The sequence below is a fragment of the Phyllobates terribilis genome, unplaced genomic scaffold (genome assembly GCF_046119375.1).
Source record: "Phyllobates terribilis strain yellow unplaced genomic scaffold, ASM4611937v1 Scaffold_13__5_contigs__length_258822181, whole genome shotgun sequence".
NCBI lineage: Eukaryota > Metazoa > Chordata > Amphibia > Anura > Dendrobatidae > Phyllobates > Phyllobates terribilis.
The window spans coordinates 222,165,829-222,187,132 of NW_027362773.1; the positions used below are offsets into that span (position 1 = coordinate 222,165,829).

General features: G+C 43.5%; 1 protein-coding gene across 1 annotated transcript in view; it reads left to right on the top strand.

The window, feature by feature from the left end:
• Positions 1 to 274: 274 nt before the first annotated feature.
• Positions 275 to 21,304, top strand: part of LOC141174404 (cytochrome P450 2D26-like) — a 46,076-nt gene continuing 25,046 nt past the window's right edge. Inside the window, exons 1-4 of the mRNA XM_073659316.1 lie at positions 275 to 512; positions 2,277 to 2,439; positions 15,128 to 15,280; positions 16,476 to 16,636. Coding sequence (XP_073515417.1) covers positions 351 to 512; positions 2,277 to 2,439; positions 15,128 to 15,280; positions 16,476 to 16,636 — 639 coding nt within the window. The 5' untranslated portion in view covers positions 275 to 350. The remainder of the gene's footprint in view (positions 513 to 2,276; positions 2,440 to 15,127; positions 15,281 to 16,475; positions 16,637 to 21,304) is intronic.

Genomic DNA, 21,304 nt, shown 5'->3' on the forward strand with positions numbered 1-21,304 from the left:
GCACTAAAACCTGTGTTGTGAACGCAGAGTTTTTACTGCCAAGGGATCAAAACCGCTGAGTGTGAACATAGCCTAAAAGTGCTGTGTATATGTATGTTTGTATGTAGATATTTTAATCCGCTATGTTTTTCCTTAACTTGATGGAGATTTGTCTTTTCTCAACCAAACTAACGAACATAGATATATATGTATATATTTGTGTTACCTTACCTAACCTTTGCTCTACATATTAGAGTTAATGGTTAACTTGTGTTATGCTTTCTTTTTGGGAGGGGCTGTACCATTTGTTCTATCAGGAAACGAGAGGCACTAGTCAGGGCTGGTGTCTGAGAAGTTGTAAAACAGCCATCATGGAGCTCAGCACAGCTCTTCTACTGGGATTCTTCCTGCTGGCTTTACTATGGTGGAAAATGTCTCTTCCTAAAGGGGTCCCTCCTGGTCCTGCACCCCTGCCTCTGCTAGGTAACATACTACAGATGGACTTCTCAAATCCATTAAAGGAACTGAAGAAAGTAAGTAGAAAGTACAGGGTCTGACAGCTGAGTGCACAGGGTGTAAGGTTTGTATTCGGCTTCTTATGTCAGTTGTCCAAAATCAGAAATCCGTGATGTCCAGACTGGCATGGGAAGACCTGAACTCAACACCCTCCAATATGCCTGAGAGTTACGTTGCGCGAGTTCTGGTCAGATGACCTGTGGCCACTCTGGACATCATGGAGTGATCAGAACAGGTTTTATCCTTGTTCTCAATGTTTGTTTTTTTAACTGAAAATGTGTGTGTATATATATTTGGGCTCTGACCTCTTTGATTTTCATGTACTGACAGAATGGAGAATTTTGTTTCTCCATCTGATAAGAGTGTGATTAGCGTAATCGGCCCAATCGTGGTGTGACCCTAGCTTTATACTGAGCTGCAAACACTCTGTGCAACACTATATTCTTCATTAGTAATAACGGACCTTGTAACATGGGTAATGTAAAGAGCCTATAGGTCCTATGTGATCGGTGCATGCTAGGGGATAGTCATGATGTTGCCAACTTGTGGTTCACATAGTATGGTAATAAAACATTCCCTTTTGTGTCAGGTCCCTATTTATACTAACAGTGGTAAGATTGTGACTATTTTGCACTGTGAGTGGGGATTACTTAAAGGGATTCTCGGGTTAAATTATATTGACGACCTACCTTCATGATAGATCCTCGTTATTGTATCAGTGAGGTTGCTGGGTGTTGGACCCCCACCAATCCAAAATTAAAAAGAAGCTGATGTGCAGTATCTGGCAGCTGGCGTTGCACCATTGAGTAGAGCTGTGCAGTACAGCTCTGTTCAGTTTTTGCATCTGGCCACCATTGGATCTAATAGCTATTCGGTGGAGGTGTTTGGTGTTGTCCCCCTACCAATCTGATATTGCTATCCTAAGGGCTTGTTCAGAAGAGTGCAGTCCGACAAAACATTGGATAGCACTCGGACCAATGTTATTCTATAGGGCTGTGCACACGTCCAATTTTTTTTTTCCTCTGGCTGCGTCTGTCTAAGGAAAAATAGCGGAACATGCACAATATTGGATTGCATTCGGCCATCCAAGTCGATAGGTCTGTCAAAACGCTGAGATGATCTGAGTACAGTCTGATTTTCACGGACTGACAGAATGGAGAAATTATTTTTCCACCTTCTCTACATCCGAGAAAATCGAATAACACTATGATCAGAGTGTCAGAGTGTGATTAGCCCTACTATTATGTGACACTGTCATTAATATGATTTGCTCACAGAGCCACTTTAAGTAACACCTCATTCACACGTCCGTGTTTGAACATATATGTGAAAATTGGTACTGATGTAATTTAACGTGTTACTATAATTTTATTTTGCTACTATAATATATTGCTGTTCTTTTTATTTATTTTTAAATCTTAATGTGCTGCTGGTTGTTCTGGCGTTGGGGTGGAGTAACGCTTATAAGAAGCGCGATGATGCCAGTCTATAAACAAGCTGTCTATTGCTATGTATTTCACCTCTTTACTCTCCTTGCCTGAATGTATTTGCTTTTAATGGATCAATAAAGAAGATTCGATTTCTGTGGTGTGACACTTTTTATATCTTCTAAATTGATCTGTTTGCCACTACTGCAGAGTACGTCCTCATACGACCATTGCTGTTACCTATGTGGATAACATGTATTGATGCCTAGTTGCATCACTTTGGGAGTATCAGTAGTGCCAAATTATAATGTTTTTTTTTAATAGTTACTAAAATGGCAATAAATTTTGTTTTAGTTCTCTGAGGAATATGGACCAGTGTACACTATTTACATAGGCTTCACACCAGCTGTGGTGGTCCGAGGACTCAAAGATCTCAAAGAAATTTTGGTCAATAAAGGGCATGATTTTGCAGATAGGCCTTCTACCAGACTAATCAATGACATCTCTGAAAAAAAAGGTAATATGAGAGTTTTCTGATTATTTTTTCAAATCTGAGGTCGCTGTTACATGGCTCCTAAATAATAATGTACTACATAGTTACATAATTAGAATGCTTGAAAAAAGACATGTGCCCATCAAGTTCAACCAAAGCTTAAGAAAGGGTATTGAATGAATGGAAAGGGTATGAGTAGTGATGAGCGAGCACTAAAATGCTCGGGTCGAGCACATTGGAATACTCGGGTGCTCGACCCGAGCAACGAGCCCAATGTAAGTCTATGGGAAACTCGAGCATTTTTCTGGCGGTCCCCCCCGGCGGTCTGCAGAAGGTCAAAAATTGCCCAAATCGATGGGAACAGTGCTCAATTAAACGTCAGGCAGGCAGAATATATAGGCAGACAAGCAGGCAGGGTATATAGGAGGGAGCATGAAAAACATAGAAGGGCACTTGGAACACACTAGTGCCCTCCTATTTTCATGCACCCGTCTCTTTAAAAAAGCCGGCCGGCAATTCATCAGCGTACCCAACAACTTAGAACAGAAAGAATAGAGCATCACACATAGATTAGATAGATAGAAACATGTCAGTCACATATCTAAGAAGTACAGTGACAGTGTTGGTTACTGTACTTGTCATTTAGTGTTAAAATAAAGGATTTATTAAAAAAAAAAATTGGCATGGGGTTCCCCGTAATTTTAGTCTCTAGCGGAGGTTAAGCAGACCGCTGGGGCAGATGTTTGAAGCCTGGGAAGGGGGTAATACCCACGGAGCATCCCAGGCTACTAATATCAGCCTCCAGCTGAATACCTAGCCTTTACTAGCTATTACAATGGGGGACCCAAAAAAAAATGATGTGGGGTCCCCCTTATTTTAATAGCTAGCAAAGGCCAGGCAGACAGCTGGGGGCTGATATTAATAGCCCAGGAAGGGTGCCATGAATATTGGCCCCCTCCCAGGCTAGAAACACCAGCCGTCAGCCGCCCCAGAAATGGCGCATCCATAGGATGCGCCAATTCTGGCACTTAGCCTCGCTCTTCCCACTGCCCTGTAGCGGTGGCAGTGGGGTAATAGGGTTGGGGTTGATGTCAGCTTAGAATGCCAGCTGACCTCAAGCCCAGGTTAGTAATGGAGAGGCGTCTATAAGACACCCCATTACTAACCCATAGTCAAAGTTAAAAAAAAAAAACACAAACACCCAGAATAAAGTCCTTTAATTGAAATAAACACACAATTCTTTAATGTTCTAAATTAAACCATACTTACCATCACGCCCATTCCAGCTGAAGCCAACGATCTCCTGCAATAAAAATAAAATAATAAAGCCACCTCATCCTTACCTTTCAATGGTTCCCAGGACGGCTCCAGCTCTGCTACATTCACATGACAGGCTGGACCGCAGCCGAAAGCTGCCATCCAGCTTGCCATGCCGCAGACACTGAGAAGCGCAGCCATGCTTGCGCTCCTCAGTGTCTGGCTGTGACTGAATCCAGATGTGCTGCGCTCTGCAGTGTCTATGAAGGATGGCATGCTGGATGGCAGCGCTCAGCTGTGATCCAGCCTGTCATCTCAATGCCATCCCAGCATGGGAGAATTCTCCTGCTCAAGCGCTGAGTGCAGGAGAATTCTCCCACGCTGTCAATGACGTGCATGAGGTGAGCTGAGTTCATTGGACATGATCTCGGTTCATCTGGATGCCGTCACAGCCAGACACTGAGGAGCGCAAGCATGCCTGCGCTTCTCAGTGTCTGCGGCATGGCAAGCTGGATGCCAGCTTTCAGCTGCGATCCAGCCTGTCATGTGAATGTAGCAGAGCTGAAGCTGTCCTGGGAACCATTGAAAGGTAAGGATGAGGTGGCTTTATTATTTTACTTTTATTGCAGGAGATCGTTGGCTTCAGCTGGAATGGGCGTGACGGTAAGTATGGTTTAATTTAGGACCATAAAGAATTGTGTGTTTATTTCAATTAAAGGACTTTATTCTGGGTGTTTGTGTTTTTTTTAACTTTGACTATGGGGTTAGTAATGGGGGTGTCTTATAGACGCCTCTCCATTACTAACCTGGGCTTGATGTCAGCTGGCATTATAAGCTGACATCAACCCCAGCCCTATTACCCCACTGCCACCGCTACAGGGCAGTGGGAAGAGCGAAGCTAAGTGCCAGAATTGGCGCATCCTATGGATGCGCCATTTCTGGGGTGGCTGACGGCTGGTGTTTCTAGCCTGGGAGGGGGCCAACATTCATGGCACCCTTCCTGGGCTTTTAATATCAGCCCCCAGCTGTCTGCCTAGCCTTTGCTAGCTATTAAAATAGGGGGGAACCCATGTCATTTTTTTTGGGGTCCCCCATTTTAATAGCTGGTAAAGGCTAGGTATTCAACTGGGGGCTGATATTAGTAGCCTGGGAAGCTCCGTGGGTATTACCCCCTTCCCAGGCTTCAAACATCTGCCCCAGCCGTCTGCTTAACCTCCGCTAGAGACTAAAATTACGGGGAACCCTACGCCAATTTTTTTTTTTTAATAAATCCTTTATTTTAACACTAAATGACAAGTACAGTAAGCAACACTGTCACTGTACTTCTTAGATATGTGACTGACATGTTTCTATCTATCTAATCTATGTGTGATGCTTTATTCTTTCTGTTCTAAACTGTCGGGTACCGATGTATGCCGCTGATGAATTGCCGGCTTTTCATGTTTCACTGTGAGCACTGTTCCCATCGATTTGGGCAATCACTGTAATGCCACAACCACCATGGCCGTGACATTACAGTGAGTGGCAGACAATCCCTGCATGATTGGTGCTCTAAATAGCGCCAAACATGCAGGACGGGGACCCAAGCTCCCGCCCGAGCATCGCGCAAGTACTCGGCGAGGTCCGAGCATCTCGAGTACTGAGATGTTTGGGCGAGTACCGAGCTGTGGCGAGCATGCTCGCTCATCACTAGATATGAGTACAATAAAAATGGATGAACCAATCTGCCCTGAAAGAGCAATTTTTTTCCCCTCTCGATCTCGAGTATTTATCAACTGGACCAACATTCAGAACTAGAATTTCATGAGTATCTGTGATTTTTCTCAAAGACATCATCTAAGCTTTTTTTTTTTTTTTTAAGCCATCAAAAGTTTCTGATGTGACCTGTTCCGGAGGTAGGTTCCACAAATCAATAGTTCTGTTTATGAAACCGCTTTTGACTAAATTCTTTGGACTATTTATGTACGTGTACAAGATACCGTATTTTTTGGACCATAAGACGCACTTTTCGTCCCCAAAATTTGGGAGGAAAATGGGGGGTGCGTCTTATGGTTCGACTGTAGCTTACCGGATAATTGCGGTGGTAGTGGAGCGGGATCGCAAGGTCCTCAGTTCCCTCCCTCGCTCAGGAACCCGGCGGTAGCAGAAGAGGTGAGATGCTGCGGGGCCGGTATCTGGCTGTCGTCGGTGCGGCAGAGTGGCATGTGCTGCTTTCCGGTGGCCATGGCCATCTTCCTGAAGCCATGATCTACAGAAAAATGGCCGCCCGAGCCAATGCATGTACAGACTGGGAGTCTTATAGTCCTAAAAATACGGTAATCATTTTTTCCCAAGACTAAATAAATGTATTCCTACATGTCCCTTTTCAGTTTTGTGGCTCTTTTTATACATTTTCTAGCTCCAGGGCTTTTTTCCCTTGAACTGGTGCCTAAATGCTTTTGTAAAGTGATAAGCATTAGGCTATGTTCACACATCATGGTTTTTTTCAGTGTTCATTTTCTGCAGCAAAACCGGATCTCTTGCCAGGAAGTTGTTCAGGATTTTTGTTGCTGTTTTCTTGCTTTTTTTTTTTTTTTCTTCTTTTGTGCTTTTTTCCAACGTTTTTCTCACTGTCCTTTTGTCTCTGTTATGCATGTACATAAAGTTCAGTGGCAAAAAAACAAACGTCTCATTCGGGTTTAGGCACAAAAAATGCTGGAACGACCATGATGTGTGAACATAGCCAAAAAGTTCAGCTTTGCTTCCACCACAGAAGTATGAACACAGGTCACCAATGCAAGACATATGTGAAATCGTATTAACCAGAATTTCAAATGTACAGGGGGGAGGTGAATTTTTCAGGAATAGTTTATCTATGGCAGTGCTTTGAGTTTGTATGACACTATTTACTTTCATACTATGGGGTCTGCCATTGAGTTGCTCAGGGCATTGTTCAATTTCACACCTGTCTGGGCTACAGGTATTGTTCAATCTCACATGTAGCTCAGCCAATGTTTACACTTTACACATCACTAATTTTAATTACACTGTACTAATACAAACTACCATCTCAGTGACCAAGACAAGATGGTAAAATCACAAAAATAAGAGTTTCACATTCTGCTGTATTTTTTCACTACCCATTACTTCCAATAGACAAAAAACGCTGAAAGTGACATGCTCTATTCTGCAAAAAAACATGCAAAACACACAATCCTGATAAAAAAAACAAGATGTGTGCATGAGATTTCAAGAATCTCATAGATTTTCCTGGTACTGTAAAACGCAGCTGAAAATTTGCATAAAAAATGCATCAGAAAAGGTTGAAAAAAACAAGATATGTGAACATAGCTTTAGGTCGCACTTATGATTTGTAAAGTGATATTAGTACATCCCTGTCCCGCAAGTTCATACCTCTTAAAGATGGAATCTGACATCTCCTGGGACTTTTCAGACCTCTAATATCAGCATACAGGTGATAGAAATGTAAATCTATACATACCTGTTTGGCTCATATTAGAGGTCTGCTTGCTTTGATCTTTTTATAAAATCCATTTTCCTAGGCTTTGTGACTGGGAAATGCCAAGAAATGCCCACCTACCTACTTAATTTAAATACCCCCCCTCGCCTGCGCGTCACAGGGCCCTGTGACATGCACTTTAGATCGGCACATCCCACATGCGCAATGCGCCTATAACTTAAGCCACATTTTTTTTTTTTCTTCCTGCCCTATTTTACTGCTGTGCTCTAGTGCCCAGGAGCCGGGGAGTCACTGTGACTTCCTCTCCAGTGACCTCTGCTGTGCGCAACAATGAGGTTTGGTCCCAACTTCCTCCCGGCATCCTGATAGTTGGCAACTATCCGGGAGGAAGTGGGGACCAAACCTTATTGTTGCGCATACTGGAGGTCACTGGAGCGGAAGTGACTAAAAAGATATATGAAAGCAAGCAGATCTCTAATATGGGCCATACAGGTATGTATATGACGCGCCCCCAGGGCCGTGGGGTAATCGGCAGCCGGGCCTCTGGTTGCCGGGGGATATCACGGTGGCTGGACCGGTCCGTGACCCAGGGCGTTCAGTAAAAAGGGGGATATTTATATAGGGGATTTGGAAAGTTTGTGACGCCACCTGTGGAATGCGGCTAAGGGGAGCTGCCGCTGCGGAGCAGTCCCCTGGTGCTGGTGTTACTGCAGCAGGTAGAGCTTAGCTCCAGGGTAGTGTAAGGTAGATGGTGGTTGTGCTGGGCGTTGTAGTGCAGTGAGGGAATGTTGGCGCAGACGAAATAATTGGACAGAGGCGGTGCGGTGCAGTCATCCGTGTCTTTACTCACAGTTCTTTAGTTCCTCAGGGTGCACTGTCAGCTTACAGCCTCCCGCGTCGCGTTGCGTTCACCAGGCAGGGGTTCAGTTCTTCCTCAGGTGATTTGGGAATGCCTGGCAAAACCCCACTTTCTGTGTTCTTCTCTAGACCGACTTCACACTGGGCCTTTCTCCCTCCTGCTCTGCGCTGCCCACTCTCAATCCGGCTCGGGTACTCTGAAGTCCCTCCTGTACGTCGGAGTTCACAGACCTGCTTGACCCTCACGGGGATTAGAATGCGGCTTACGATCCCTCTGTCTTCTGACAGATTCGGGGCGTACGGGTGCCGTCCTGCACTCGCCGTACCCCCTAGGTTCACTTCTTAGAATGGAGCCTACTCCCTGCTCCCCTCCTGGGCCTCCAGACTTGGCCCTACTTGTGGAGCAGAGCTCCTAATGAGACTCTGCTCCCGGACTGTTCTTCTGAACTGTCCCGAGCTGTTCTTCTGAACTGCTCTCAACTACTCCTCTGCCACCCTAAGATGGCTTCCCTATATATATATATATATATATATATATATATATATATATATATATATATATATATATATATATATATATATATATATATATATATATATATATATATATATAATATATAATATATATATATATAATATATATATATATAATATATATAAATATATATATATATATACTCCTACCAAAGTGCTCCCTCTAACTACTTCCTCCACCCACACCCACTACTGGTTCCCCCCCCACTCCAGCCAGCGTCAGGGCTCAGCAGAAACATACATTGCGTCCTGCCCTTCCAGCCGGCCTGGAGTAGTGTAGTGTTGGATGCAGGTGTTTGGGGTTCCGGGCAGCACTCTCTCCTTACCTGAGAGAAGAGAGACACCACACCTGGGTGAGGTGCAGTACCTCTGTGGCGACTGAACCCTCAGGGGCACCACATATAGATTTACATTTACCCTTCACCATGGCAGTACCGTACAGAGAGAGAGGTATCTGCCCCCAGGAACAGGAAACCTACCAAAATAAAAGGGACAGCACATCTCTACCTCCCCAGTGTGGTTTCCTGTTCCAAAAAGAGGATATCTACTGAGGAACAACATATCTGGGGCGACTTCTCCTGGTGCCATGCTGACCCAGTTACCCTGGTGGCCGGAGGGCTGTACCAAGAGGTGGGGGCACTCTTCTTGGAATGACCGCTCCCACTGGAGCGTGGGACGTTGGCGGGCCACCTCCGAATTTGGATGTCATGCTGAGGGGAGCGCAGAGCACTGGGAGTGCATAAGAAATATGGCGCCGGTTTGTTAAACGGCGCATGCGCGGTGCCGGGGTCACTTCCGGGGCATAGTGATGCCGGATATGACGTCGGCAGGGGCTGTATGGTGGTCTGCTTCCGGAATCGGAGGAGGAGACCGCCAACACACGTGAAACATTGCAAAGGTTGCCCCAGTAAAAAAAAAAAAAAGAGACACCCCCCCCCCCCCCCCTCTCCCCAGTGCAGCCCTAGCTCATCCCACACTGAATATAAGTGGCACATGGTGTGGGTCCCTGAGCAGGTGAGGTGTGCTTGGCATAACATTGCTGAGTGCTACTGCTCTGGTTTGGTGTTCCAGTCCCTTTGGAGAAGTGGATTTCGTTTTCCACTGGTGCCAAAAATATTCCTTTTCAAGATGGAGAATCCAAACGTACCTGAAGGAGATGAGCCGAAACCTGCTCCTGGCGTGGTAGTTCAGGGGCAATAGGACGGGGTGAGTGTTTCTCCTGCACACACACATACTGACTGGTGTCATTACCTATTTTAGGATAGACCCAGGAAAATGGTGACCAAGACAAAAAATAAAGAATGTGCCTTATGCAAGGAAGCTTTACTGAAATCAGACACTAAAAAGCTTTGCCAGGCCTGTATAGAGAAAACAGTAATGGAGGAATCCCCCCTCTCTATTTCAGGAGATAAAAACCTTAATCCAAGACCAGGTTAAAAATACGACATACCCGGGGTCCGTCCACCTCCTTCGGCATACAGCATACAACCTCAGACATTAGCTCGGAGGAGGAAACGAGAATTCGTTGACTCTGATAGCTCAGAGCCATCTTCGTCTGATGGGGAATATGGTCAACCATGCTTCCCGGTGGAAGAAACAGCAAAACTACTAAAATTCATTAGGTCTACTATGAGAGTAAAGGCCCCGAGTGAACGTAGATCTGTGTAGGATTCCATGTTCAGTAACCTGGAGGAGCGCAAACATTGGATGTTCCCAGTCCACAAAAACTTACTTTCCTTGATTAAAAAAAAAAAAAAAAAAGAGTGGAAAAAAAACAGTTAAAAAGGTGTCTGTCCCAAACACACTTAAACTTAAGTATCCTTTTGAAGATGAGTTGACAAATGTTTGGGAAAAATCCACGAAAATTGACGTGGCTATTGCCAGTGTTTCTAAAGAGGTAGCTCTTCCTTTTGAGGACCTAGGTTCTCTAAAGGATCCTTTAGATAAGAAGGCTGACACATTCCTGAGGGGCACATAGGAAGCACCAGCCAGTTCCTTTAAGCCCAGCATCGCAGCCACATGTACTGCCAGGTCTCTAGTGACGTGGCTGCAAGAACTGGAGTCCCAAATAAGGAATAAATGTCCTAGAGAACAACTCCTGGAAGCACTCCCTTCTATCCAGAAAGCAGCTGACTTCCTGGCTGACGCTTCAATAGACAGTGTTTAGGCTTGGGGCCTGGGCCTATTGTCTCTCAAACTCTGCACGCAGAGCCCTTTGGCTTAAGAATTGGTCAGCTGATTTCCAAGCCAAAATGAAATTGTGCCATTCCTTGCCAAGGTGATTATTCTTGACATATTAGAGAAGGCAGCCGATTTAAAAAACATTTTCTCCCTCCCTCTCAAAGATATAAAAAATCCTTTTGAGGGTCAGCAACCAGGGGAAGAGGAAGAAGCCAGAGCGAGGATAGTGGAAGAGGGGGACGAGCCTGGAGAAAAGACAGGGGTCAGTCCAAGGGATTTCTGTTTAATAAGGGCGTCACCTACAAAGGGGGGCCCAAACACCAATGACGCCAGTTTACCAGTAGAGGGAAGATTAAAACAGTTTTATCATCAGTGGACCTCACCGCCCATGGGTAGTGGATATGCTTTCCAGAGGCTTAAAAATAGGTTTTTCTTCCATTCCCCTGCTTTGGATGATATAGACCCGGGTAGGTAACAAAGCAGATGGCATTAGAAGCGGAAATTATAAAGTTACCAGACAAACGCGTGTTAGTCAGTGTGCCAGAGCTGGAAAAAGGAAGAGGGTTTTACAGCTAACTATTTCTAATAATAAAAAAAAAGACCCGATGGTTCCTATAGAACAATAATAAATCTAAAAGCCTTGAATGTTTATATAAAGACTGAAAAATTCAAGATGGAGACTTTGAGATCAACAGTAAAGCTTCTGTACCCCTTCTGTTTCATGGCAGTGATAGTACGGATCCTTAAGTCTATCACATCCCAAACCACCAACAATATCTCAGTGTGGCAGTGGAATTCCAAGGCAATCTTTTGCATCTACAATATCAGTGCCTGCCATTTGGGGTGTCACTAGCGCCCAGAATTTTCACCAATATAGTGGCAGAAATGACATCCTATATAAGAAAAAGACATATCTAGACGATTTTTTTAATAGTCGGGGACTCAGAAAAAGCCTGTACTGTAGTGGTCAAACAAGTTCTATCCATCCTAACAAGGTTGAGTTGGATAGTAAACAAAGGAAAATCAAGACCCATACCCATTCAACTTCAAACTTTTTTGGGCATCAACCTGGATGCTATTCATCAGCATTGCTTCCTCCTACAAGAGAAGATTCAAAAAATCAAACAAATTGTAGATATTCAGGAGAGACGTATAGTTTTGGTAGGATCCCTGACAGCCACAATTCCAGCCGTACAGTTCCACACAAGAAGACTACAGTGGGAAATTCTGGAAATACAGACCACGGTAGGAGATCAGCTGGATTACAGATTTCCGCTGTCTGCAAAAACACCAAACTTTCTAAATTGGTGGGCAGATTCAGAAAATCTTTTGAAAGGGGTCCCATGGATGGTACAAAGTCCAGTCATAATAACCAGACGCAAGCCCGACAGGTTGGGGTGCCCACCTAGAAGGTGGTTGTTGTTAGGGTCTATGGGATTCCAAGTTAAAAAATTGTTCTTCAAACCTGAAGGAACTGACTGCAGTCAGGAAAGCACTCCAGGCAACAGTAAGATACTGTATAAGGAAGGACATAGAATTAGTATCAGACAACAGCACAGCAGTGGCTTATTTAAATTGCCAAGGAGGAACCAGGTCAGACCCAATAATGTTGGAGGCAGAGAAAATATTCTGCATGGTGGAGCAAAATCTTCTACCTCTTTCAAGCCGCCACTTAAAAGGGTCAGAAAATATAATCGCCGATTATTTAAGTCGCCATTCACTCAATCAGGCAGAATGGGCTCTAAGCAGAATAGTCTTCGATCAGATTTGCTCGGCTTGGGGCCTTCCGGAAATGGTTTTCTTGGGTGGCGAATAAATCTGTCAGGTAGAAAAATTATATTCTCTAAATCCAAGAGAGTCGCCAGACTCGATGGATGCTCTTCTGCAGAAATGAGAATTTCGCCTGCCATATGCCTTCCCATAGTATTAAAAAAGATACGCGAGGACAAAGCCAGAGTAATACTGATTGCCCCCTTCTGGCAGAAAAGGGCCTGGTTTACTTGACTAAGGGTCATGTCAGCCTCACACCCCAGGATCCTACCTGACAATCCAGATCTACTATCCCAAGGTCCGGTGACCCATCCTCAGGTTCTCAGATTACACCTAACTGCCTGGAACTGGAGAGGGGATTGTTATCGGCCAGGAATTTCTCTGAAATTTTAATTTCAACACTCCTGTTGAGCAGAAAAAAGTCACCTCCCTTAAATATGAAAAGATATGAAACAAATTTCTTACATTTTCCGGTCGGGTCATGACTCCCCAAACTCAGCTAGTTCCCATTTCGATAATACTAGAATTCCTTCAAAAAGGTTTAGAGAGGGGTCTCTCCACTAGCTCCTTTTAAAGGTGCAGGTTTCAGCCCTAGGGGCGCTATTCGATCATAAAATAGCTGATCACCCATAGATATATAGGTTTATAAAAGCATCTTTTTCGTCCAGACCTATAGCCAATCCTAGGGTAGCCCCCTGGGACCTTAATTTAGTTCTAAATGCCCTTACAAAGGCTCCCTTTGAACCCATCTCATCCACTGCTGTTAAGGTGCTTACACTAAAAACAGTACTGCTGGTAGCACTAAACTCTGCTAGGCGGGTGAGTTACAGGCTCTCTTGATCAATCCCCCTTTTACAAACCTCTTACAAGATAGGGTGATATTGAGGCCAGATCCAGCTTTCCTCCCAAAAGTAAGCTCTAGATTTCACAAAAGTCAGGAAATAGTGCTCCCTTCATTTTGTGACAAACCAAAGACCCAAGGGGAAATACCGTTTCATTCCCTAGATGTGAGAAGGTGTATCCTTAGATACCTCGAGGTAACGAGTCATCGGAGGAAGTCCTCAGCCATGTTTTGTTTCTTTTCAGGGGGCAAACAAAGGTAAAGCAGTTACTAAGTCCACGATTGCCAGATGGGTTAGAATGGCCATCATTTTAGCCTACTCTGCCTCTGACCGTGATCTCCCTCAGCATATAAAAGCACATTCTACTAGGGCCATAGCTAGCTCTTGGGCAGAAAGAGCTACTGTCTCAGTAGACCAGATCTGCAAAATGGCAATCTGGGCGTCTCCGACCACCTTCTTCAGAAACTACAGGTTGGATCTTGGGCTGTCTGATCTTTCCTTTTGGGAGAAAGGTTCTTTCAGCGGTGGGCCCGACCTAGGGATTTCATCTATTTTAATTTCTCTGTAGGGTGCTGTCATGGTGAAGGGTAAACATGATAATTGCTTACCGGTAAGTTGATTGTCCAGAACCATGACAGCACTGTGCTACTTCCCTCCCTTGTCTTTTACTTTTTTGGTGGTGGAAAACTTCCGGTTTTCAAAAAAAAAAAAACACTTATTTGTGCAAACACTATAAGGTGAATATTGGTAACTATTGTTGTATGCATATATGTCTTAACAAGGCGGTTACCTCTTATTCTCGGTAAACACTCAAACACACCGTGGAGGTAGAGAGTTGCCGCCCCTTTCTATTTTAGTAGGTATCCTCTTCCTGGGGGTGGATAGTCTCTCTCTTTGTATGGTGCTGTCATGGTTCTGGAAAATCAAATTACCGGTAAGCAATTATCATGTTTCTATCACCTGTATGCCCATATTAGAGGTCTGAAAAGTTCCAGGGGGCGACAGATTCCCTTTAACACATGACATGCTTGTCTTAGAAGCCTCTGATTGATATTACATGCTGTTATTTTACCTTTGTGATCTAAAAGTCCTCCCAGATTCTTCTCTAAGGCCTCCTTCAGACATCTGTTTTTCTCTTGTATGTGATAAAAAAGGACTGATTTTCATCAGTATTTGCTTAGTGTGTCCGTTTTCACATCAGTGTTTCATAAAAGATTTACTCATATACAAAATAATTTGCAGAACCTCTCCTGCCCATTTTGATGTTAAAATAGACCACATACAATTGGCATGCCTGTACTGTCCATGATTTTTCATAGACCAATAGGTGTGAATGTGATTTTGAATTGGACATATAGTCATGATTTTTTTCGTAGGTACATGGTTCACGTAAAAAAACATGGACATGGGAACAGTCCTATAAACTATAATGGGTTCACTTTCTATCCTTGTTTTTCATGGATAGACCTTGTATGTGAATCACGGACGTCTGACTCGCATAGATTTACACTACCTAGAATTACATTAATTAAATGTTTTTTTTTTATTGGTTATATGGGTTCTCATACCCATTTGTAGACTTTTACATAAGTGAATTGGAACAGTTTTTTTAAGGTATACAGTACTTATAAATGTCTGAGAACAGAGTAACCCAGAGGGCTTCAGGAATTGCCTATAAGCATGTATGACGTTTTCATAGTTGTTTCATCAATAGGACCACCCTTAAAGGACTATTTTACACTGAAAGTTTGGGTGGTATTTCCAAAAAGGTTTTGCCATATTTCATTACTATAAATATTGTTTTCTCCAGGTCTGGTTGTAGCACCTTACGGGCCAGCATGGAAGGAGCACAGGCGGTTCACACTTTCTACACTCCGGAATTTTGGCCTGGGTAAAAAGTCCATGGAAGAGAAAATTTGCGAGGAGAGTGTACATGTAATTCAAGAATTTAAGAAAAATAAAGGTAAAAGTCTTGATGTACAGATCTTTTTCAGCACACTTTCCCTTTTGTAGGTAATTCACACTCTGCTCTGCCCTTCGGTTCTTTAGGAGGAACGTGAAGCGCTCAATGGCCTTTTAAGCAGCAAAGGTCCGAGTTGCCATCGTTCTAGACTGGTTAGGGCTATCTCATCTCACACAACCTCCACTAGGGATTGCAGGCTCAGGATCTATAGTCTGTACAGGAACCAGCAGAGTCAGTTACAACTTTTCAGCTTTACCTATTTGCTCAAGTGAGTTGCTACACTAGCATAACAGCAGGTCTTGATTAGATTCACATAGCTTCCTTTGACTAAGAACTAGGACATGTGTTCACCTTGGGCTTTCTGTCAGCTGGGGTAGCTGTGCAGAGTGAGTTGTGTTGGAGCCAGGGAGAGACAAACCAGAATCTCTCTGAAAGGAGTCTGCACGGGCCTATGTGCACTAACTTCTGTTTGACCAAGCTGGGACTAGCTCAGCCATGTCTGAGTAGCCAGGGTCTGCATTGTTTAGTTAGTGCCTGGACCAGGCTAGGGATTTTATTCATGGTTTTATTTTCAGTGCTGTGCTACCTGTGGAAATAAATGTCACACAAGAATCCAGTGCCTGTCTGAACGCTGTCAACCACTGACTGTGAATCCCTACAATGATTACATTTTTCATAGAAAAATTCCATAAAAGTGGAAGCCCAATGCTTCACTTGAAGAAAACAAAACATTTCTGAACTGGGAATTTTGAGAGATGTTCGCAAAGTCAGAAATGTGATCACCCATGATAATGTTAGGAGATGATGTAATTTAAGGAAACCATTTAGACTAAACAAGAACAGTATATGGGCCCTTTGCAGTTCAATAACTTCTTAAAATACACAATTTCACCTGCTTTGGAGGTAGAAGTGGCTCCCTTACCTCGAGCATCTGTGTGGCTATACTTGTTGCACCAATAGTGTGTGTCTGCCCCCAATTTCGACTGCCACTTTAATAAGGAAGGAGATGTGAGTCTTGGTTAAAAACTGGGGTTTGCCCATAAGTGGGTAAGACATGGGGGAGGAGAGGGGATATAAATGGTTGTCAAATTTTGCAATAAAAATCGAAAAAATAGACTGTACATTTGCTTGTCACTTTCAGTAACTAAAGATTATGGGTTTTATGTTTTATTAATGAATAACTTTGTTTATTCAGATACCCTATTTGATCCGCATCATGTCATTGATAATGCCGTATCAAACATAACTTGTATGATTGTGTTCGGAAGGCGTTACGAGTATAACGATTCCACATTTCGAGATATACTAAACCTTATACATGAAAATATGAAGATGTCTACAGGTTTTTGGGCTCAGGTAAGACATTTCACAATCAAATATTTATGGTGATGAATTAAGTAATCTATCATTTTAACACTTCTTCTCCTTCACTAACAAAGCAAGGAACTGGCCTAAGGATCATTCTAATAGTCTCTAGTCTCTATTTCAGAAGGATTTGTATGGTATGGACTCGTGTAAAAGAGAGCTCCTTTTTTCATTGTGACTCCCATTGCTCCTTACTAGTGAATAGTACCACCTAGTTTTAAAAAAGTTTATCATATCTCTCATCCAAATGAGTAGGTGCATTACCCGTAGTGGAGTACAGGTGTTAATGACTGTATATTCTGTATGAGGCAATAGTGGCATACATGGAAGAGAGAGGGGCCTCATGCAGAAGTTACATTGCATATACAGTGGTGGCCAAAAGTATTGGCACCCCTGCAATTCTGTCAGATAATACTCAGTTTCTTCCTGAAAATGATTGCAATCACAAATTCTTTGGTATTATTATCTTCATTTAATTTGCTTGCAAGGAAAAAACACAAAAGAGATTGAAGCAAAAATCAAATCATTGATCATTTCACACAAAACTCCAAAAATGGGCCAGACGAAAGTATTGGCACTCTCAGCCTAATGCTTGTTTGCACAACCTTTTTCAATATAACTGCGAACAACCGCTTCCGGTAACCATCAATGAGTTTCTTACAATGCTCTGCTGGAATTGTAGACCATTCTTCTTTGGCAAACTGTTCCAGGTCCCTGATATTTGAAGGGTGCCTTCTCCAAACTGCCATTTTGAGATCTATCCACAGGTGTTCTATGGGATTCAGGTCTGGACTCATTGCTGGCCACCTTAGAAGTCTCCAGTGCTTTCTCTCAAACCATTTTATAGTGCTTTTGGAAGTGTGTTTTGGGTTATTGTCCTGCTGGAAGACCCATGACCTCTGAGGTAGACCCAGCTTTCTCACACTGGGCCCTACATTATGCTGCAAAATTTGTTGGTAGTCTTCAGACTTCATAATGCCATGCACACGGTCAAGCAGTCCAGTGCCAGAGGCAGCAAAGCAACCCCAAAACATCAGGGAACCTCTGCCATGTTTGACTGTAGGGACCGTGTTCTTTTCTTTGAATGCCTCTTTTTTTTTTCCTGTACACTCTATGTTGATGCTTTTTCCCAAAAAGCTCTACCTTTGTCTCATCTGACCAGAGAACATTCTTCCAAATCGCTTTAGGCTTTCTTAGGTAAGTTTTGGCAAACTCCAGCCTGGCTTTTTTATGTCTCGGGCTAAGAAGTGGGGTCTTCCTGGGTATCCTACCATACAGTCCCTTTTCATTCAGACGCCGACGGATAGTACGGGTTGACACTGTTGTACCCTCGGACTGCAGGGCAGCTTGAACTTGTTTGGATGTTAGTCGAGGTTCTTTATCCACCATCCGCACAATCTTGCGTTGAAATCTCTCGTCAATTTTTCTTTTCCGTCCACATCTAGGGAGGTTAGCCACAGTGCCATGGGCTTTAAACTTCTTGATGACACTGCGCACGGAAGACACTGGAACATTCAGGTCTTTGGAGATGGACTTGTAGCCTTGAGATTGCTCATGCTTCCTCACAATTTGGTTTCTCAAGTCCTCAGAAAGTTCTTTGGTCTTCTTTCTTTTCTCCATGCTCAATGTGGCACACACAAGGACACAGGACAGAGGTTGAGTCAACTTTAATCCATGTTAACTGGCTGCAAGTGTGATTTAGTTATTGCCAACACCTGTTAGGTGCCACAGGTAAGTTACAGGTGCTGTTAATTACACGAATTAGAGAAGCATCACATGATTTTTCAAACAGTGCCAATACTTTTGTCCACCCCCTTTTTTAGGTTTGGTGTGGAATTATATCCAATTTGGCTTTAGGACAATTATTTTTGTTTTTTTTTCATTGAAGACATTAAATGAAGATAATACCAAAGAATTTGTGATTGCAATCATTTTCAGGAAGAAACTGAGTATTATCTGACAGAATTGCAGGGGTGCCAATACTTTTGGCCACCACTGTATACAGTTATGTGCAAAATAGTAGCAGTGTGTTTAAAAACAAGTGAGAAAAAGCTCAATCCTCATAATAGTATTTATTTATATATTATATTATGTTATTATATTATATATCAGTTGAAACCAGAAGTTTACATACACTATATAGAAAGACACACAAGCATGTTTTTCTCAATGCCTGACATGAAATCAGAATAAGCCTTTCCTTTTTAGCATTACCATCATTTTTAATATTTGCTAAATGCCAGAATAATGAGAGAGAGAGAGTATGTTTTTTTGCACTTTTATTACTTACTGCAAAGTCAAAAGTTTACATACATTTCATTAGTATTAGGTACCATTGTCCTCAAACTGAATGACTTGGGTCAAACGTTTGGGATATCCTTCCACAAGCTTCTCACAATAGTAGGTCGGAATTTGGGCTTATTCCTCCTGACAAAACTGGTGTAACTGATCCAGGTTTGTAGGTCGCCTTGCTCGCACCTGCCTTTTCAGCTTTGCCCATACATTTTCAATAGGATTGAGATCAGGGCTTTGTGATGGTCACTCCAAAACATTGACTTTGTTATCCTTAAGCCACTTAGTTACCATTTTGGCAGTATGCTTTGGGTCATTGTCTATTTGGAAGACCCATTTACGCCCAAGCTTTAACTTCCTGGCTGAAGTGTTGAGATGTTGCTTCAGTATTGCTACATAATCTTCTTTTCTCATGATGCCATCTATTTTGTGAAGTGCACCAGTCCCTCCTGCAGCAAACAACCCCACAACATGATGCTGCCACCCTTGCAATCCAGCCTGTCATCCCGCAGACACTGAGAAGCGCAGGCATACTTGCGCTCCTCAGTGTCAGGCTGTGACTGCGTCCAGATGAGCCGAGTATCTCACGCTCACCGCATGCACAGGAGAATTCTCCCACGCTGTCAGTGACGTGCATGAGGTGAGCTGAGTTCATTGTCGGCTCATCTGGATGCCGTCAGAGCCTGACACTGAGGAGCGCAAGCATGCCTGCGCTTCTCAGAGTCTGCGGGATGACAGGCTGGATGGCAGAGCTTTCTGCTGCGGTCCAGCCTGTCATCTCGATGTAGCAGAGCTGGAGCTGTCCTGGGAACCATGGAAAGGTAAGGATGATGTTGCTTTATTATTTTTCTTTTATTGCAGGAGATCGTTGGCTTCAGCTGGAATGGGCGTGACGGTAAGTATGGTTTAATTTAGAACAATAAAGAATTGTGTGTTTATTTCAATTAAAGGACTTTATTCTGGGTGTTTGTTTTTTTTTTTTTTTTTTTTTAACTTTGACTATGGGGTTAGTAATGGGGGTGTCTTCTAGACGCCTCTCCATTACTAACCTGGGCTTGATGTCAGCTGGCATTATAAGCTGACATCAACCCCAGCCCTATTACCCCACTGCCACCGCTACAGGGCAGTGGGAAGAGCGAGGCTAAGTGCCAGAATTGGCGCATCCTATGGATGCGCCATTTCTGGGGCGGCTGACGGCTGGTATTTCAAGCCTGGGAGGGGGCCAATATTCATGGCACCCTTGCTGGGCTATTAATATCAGCCCCCAGCTGTCTGCCTAGCGTTTGCTAGCTATTAAAATAGGGGGGACCCCACGTCATTTTTTTTGGGGTCCCCCATTTTAATAGCTAGTAAAGGCTAGGTATTCAGCTGGGGGCTGATATTAGTAGCCTGGGAAGCTCCGTGGGTATTACCCCCTTCCCAGGCTTCAAACATCTGCCCCAGCCGTCTGCTTAACCTCCGCTAGAGACTAAAATTACGGGGAACCCCACGCCAATATTTTTTTTAATAAATCCTTTATTTTAACACTAAATGACAAGTACAGTAACCAACACTGTCACTGTACTTCTTATATATGTGACTGACATGTTTCTATCTATCTAATCTATGTGTGATGCTCTATTCTTTCTGTTATAAATTGTCGGGTACCGGTGTATGCCGCTGCTGAATTGCCGGCTTTTCATGTTTCACTGTGAGCACTGTTCCCATCGATTTGGGCAACCACCTCCCCCAATACATTCTACATTATTGTTAGTTGTTTTCCTTCATGTAGAATTAACCTACAAGTAGAGATGAGCGTTGTTCGACTCGAACTGTAAGCCAATCTCAAATTCGAGATGTTTTGGGCGGTGTTCGAGCCGTTCGGCGAACACGAACAATTTGAAAAAAATTCGGCTGTTCGAGGTTATGTTCGATAACTGTTCGTGCACCAAAATCATAACTGGATTTTTTCTCAGTAATGCTGAAAATTAATGTTAATATGCAGTTTGAGTGTACAGCGGGGCGGGGGGAGGGGCAGGGGATGGATCTCTGCAGGAATAATGAAGATCTCCATTTTTTTTTCTCTTTCCCGCATTTGCAGTGGGGAGGTGCAATCTGTCAGCCTATCAGCAGCGCACACACGGAGCTTAGTGCTTTTTTTCACACAAGCAAGGGCATGTGTCATTGGCAGTGTATGTCACATGTCCTTGCCCTATAAGACCCAGCCATTTTCCCCGTCGCCACCATTTTCTCACTGCTGCAGCTGCGTGTTAGACGGCACCGCAGTTGCTGTGTGCGCTATACCTTGTTAATTTAAAGCCAATTTTCGCACAAATCTACAGATAGCTTGGGAGTAGGGAAGAGTTGTGATTGCAGTCCTTTTAAGGA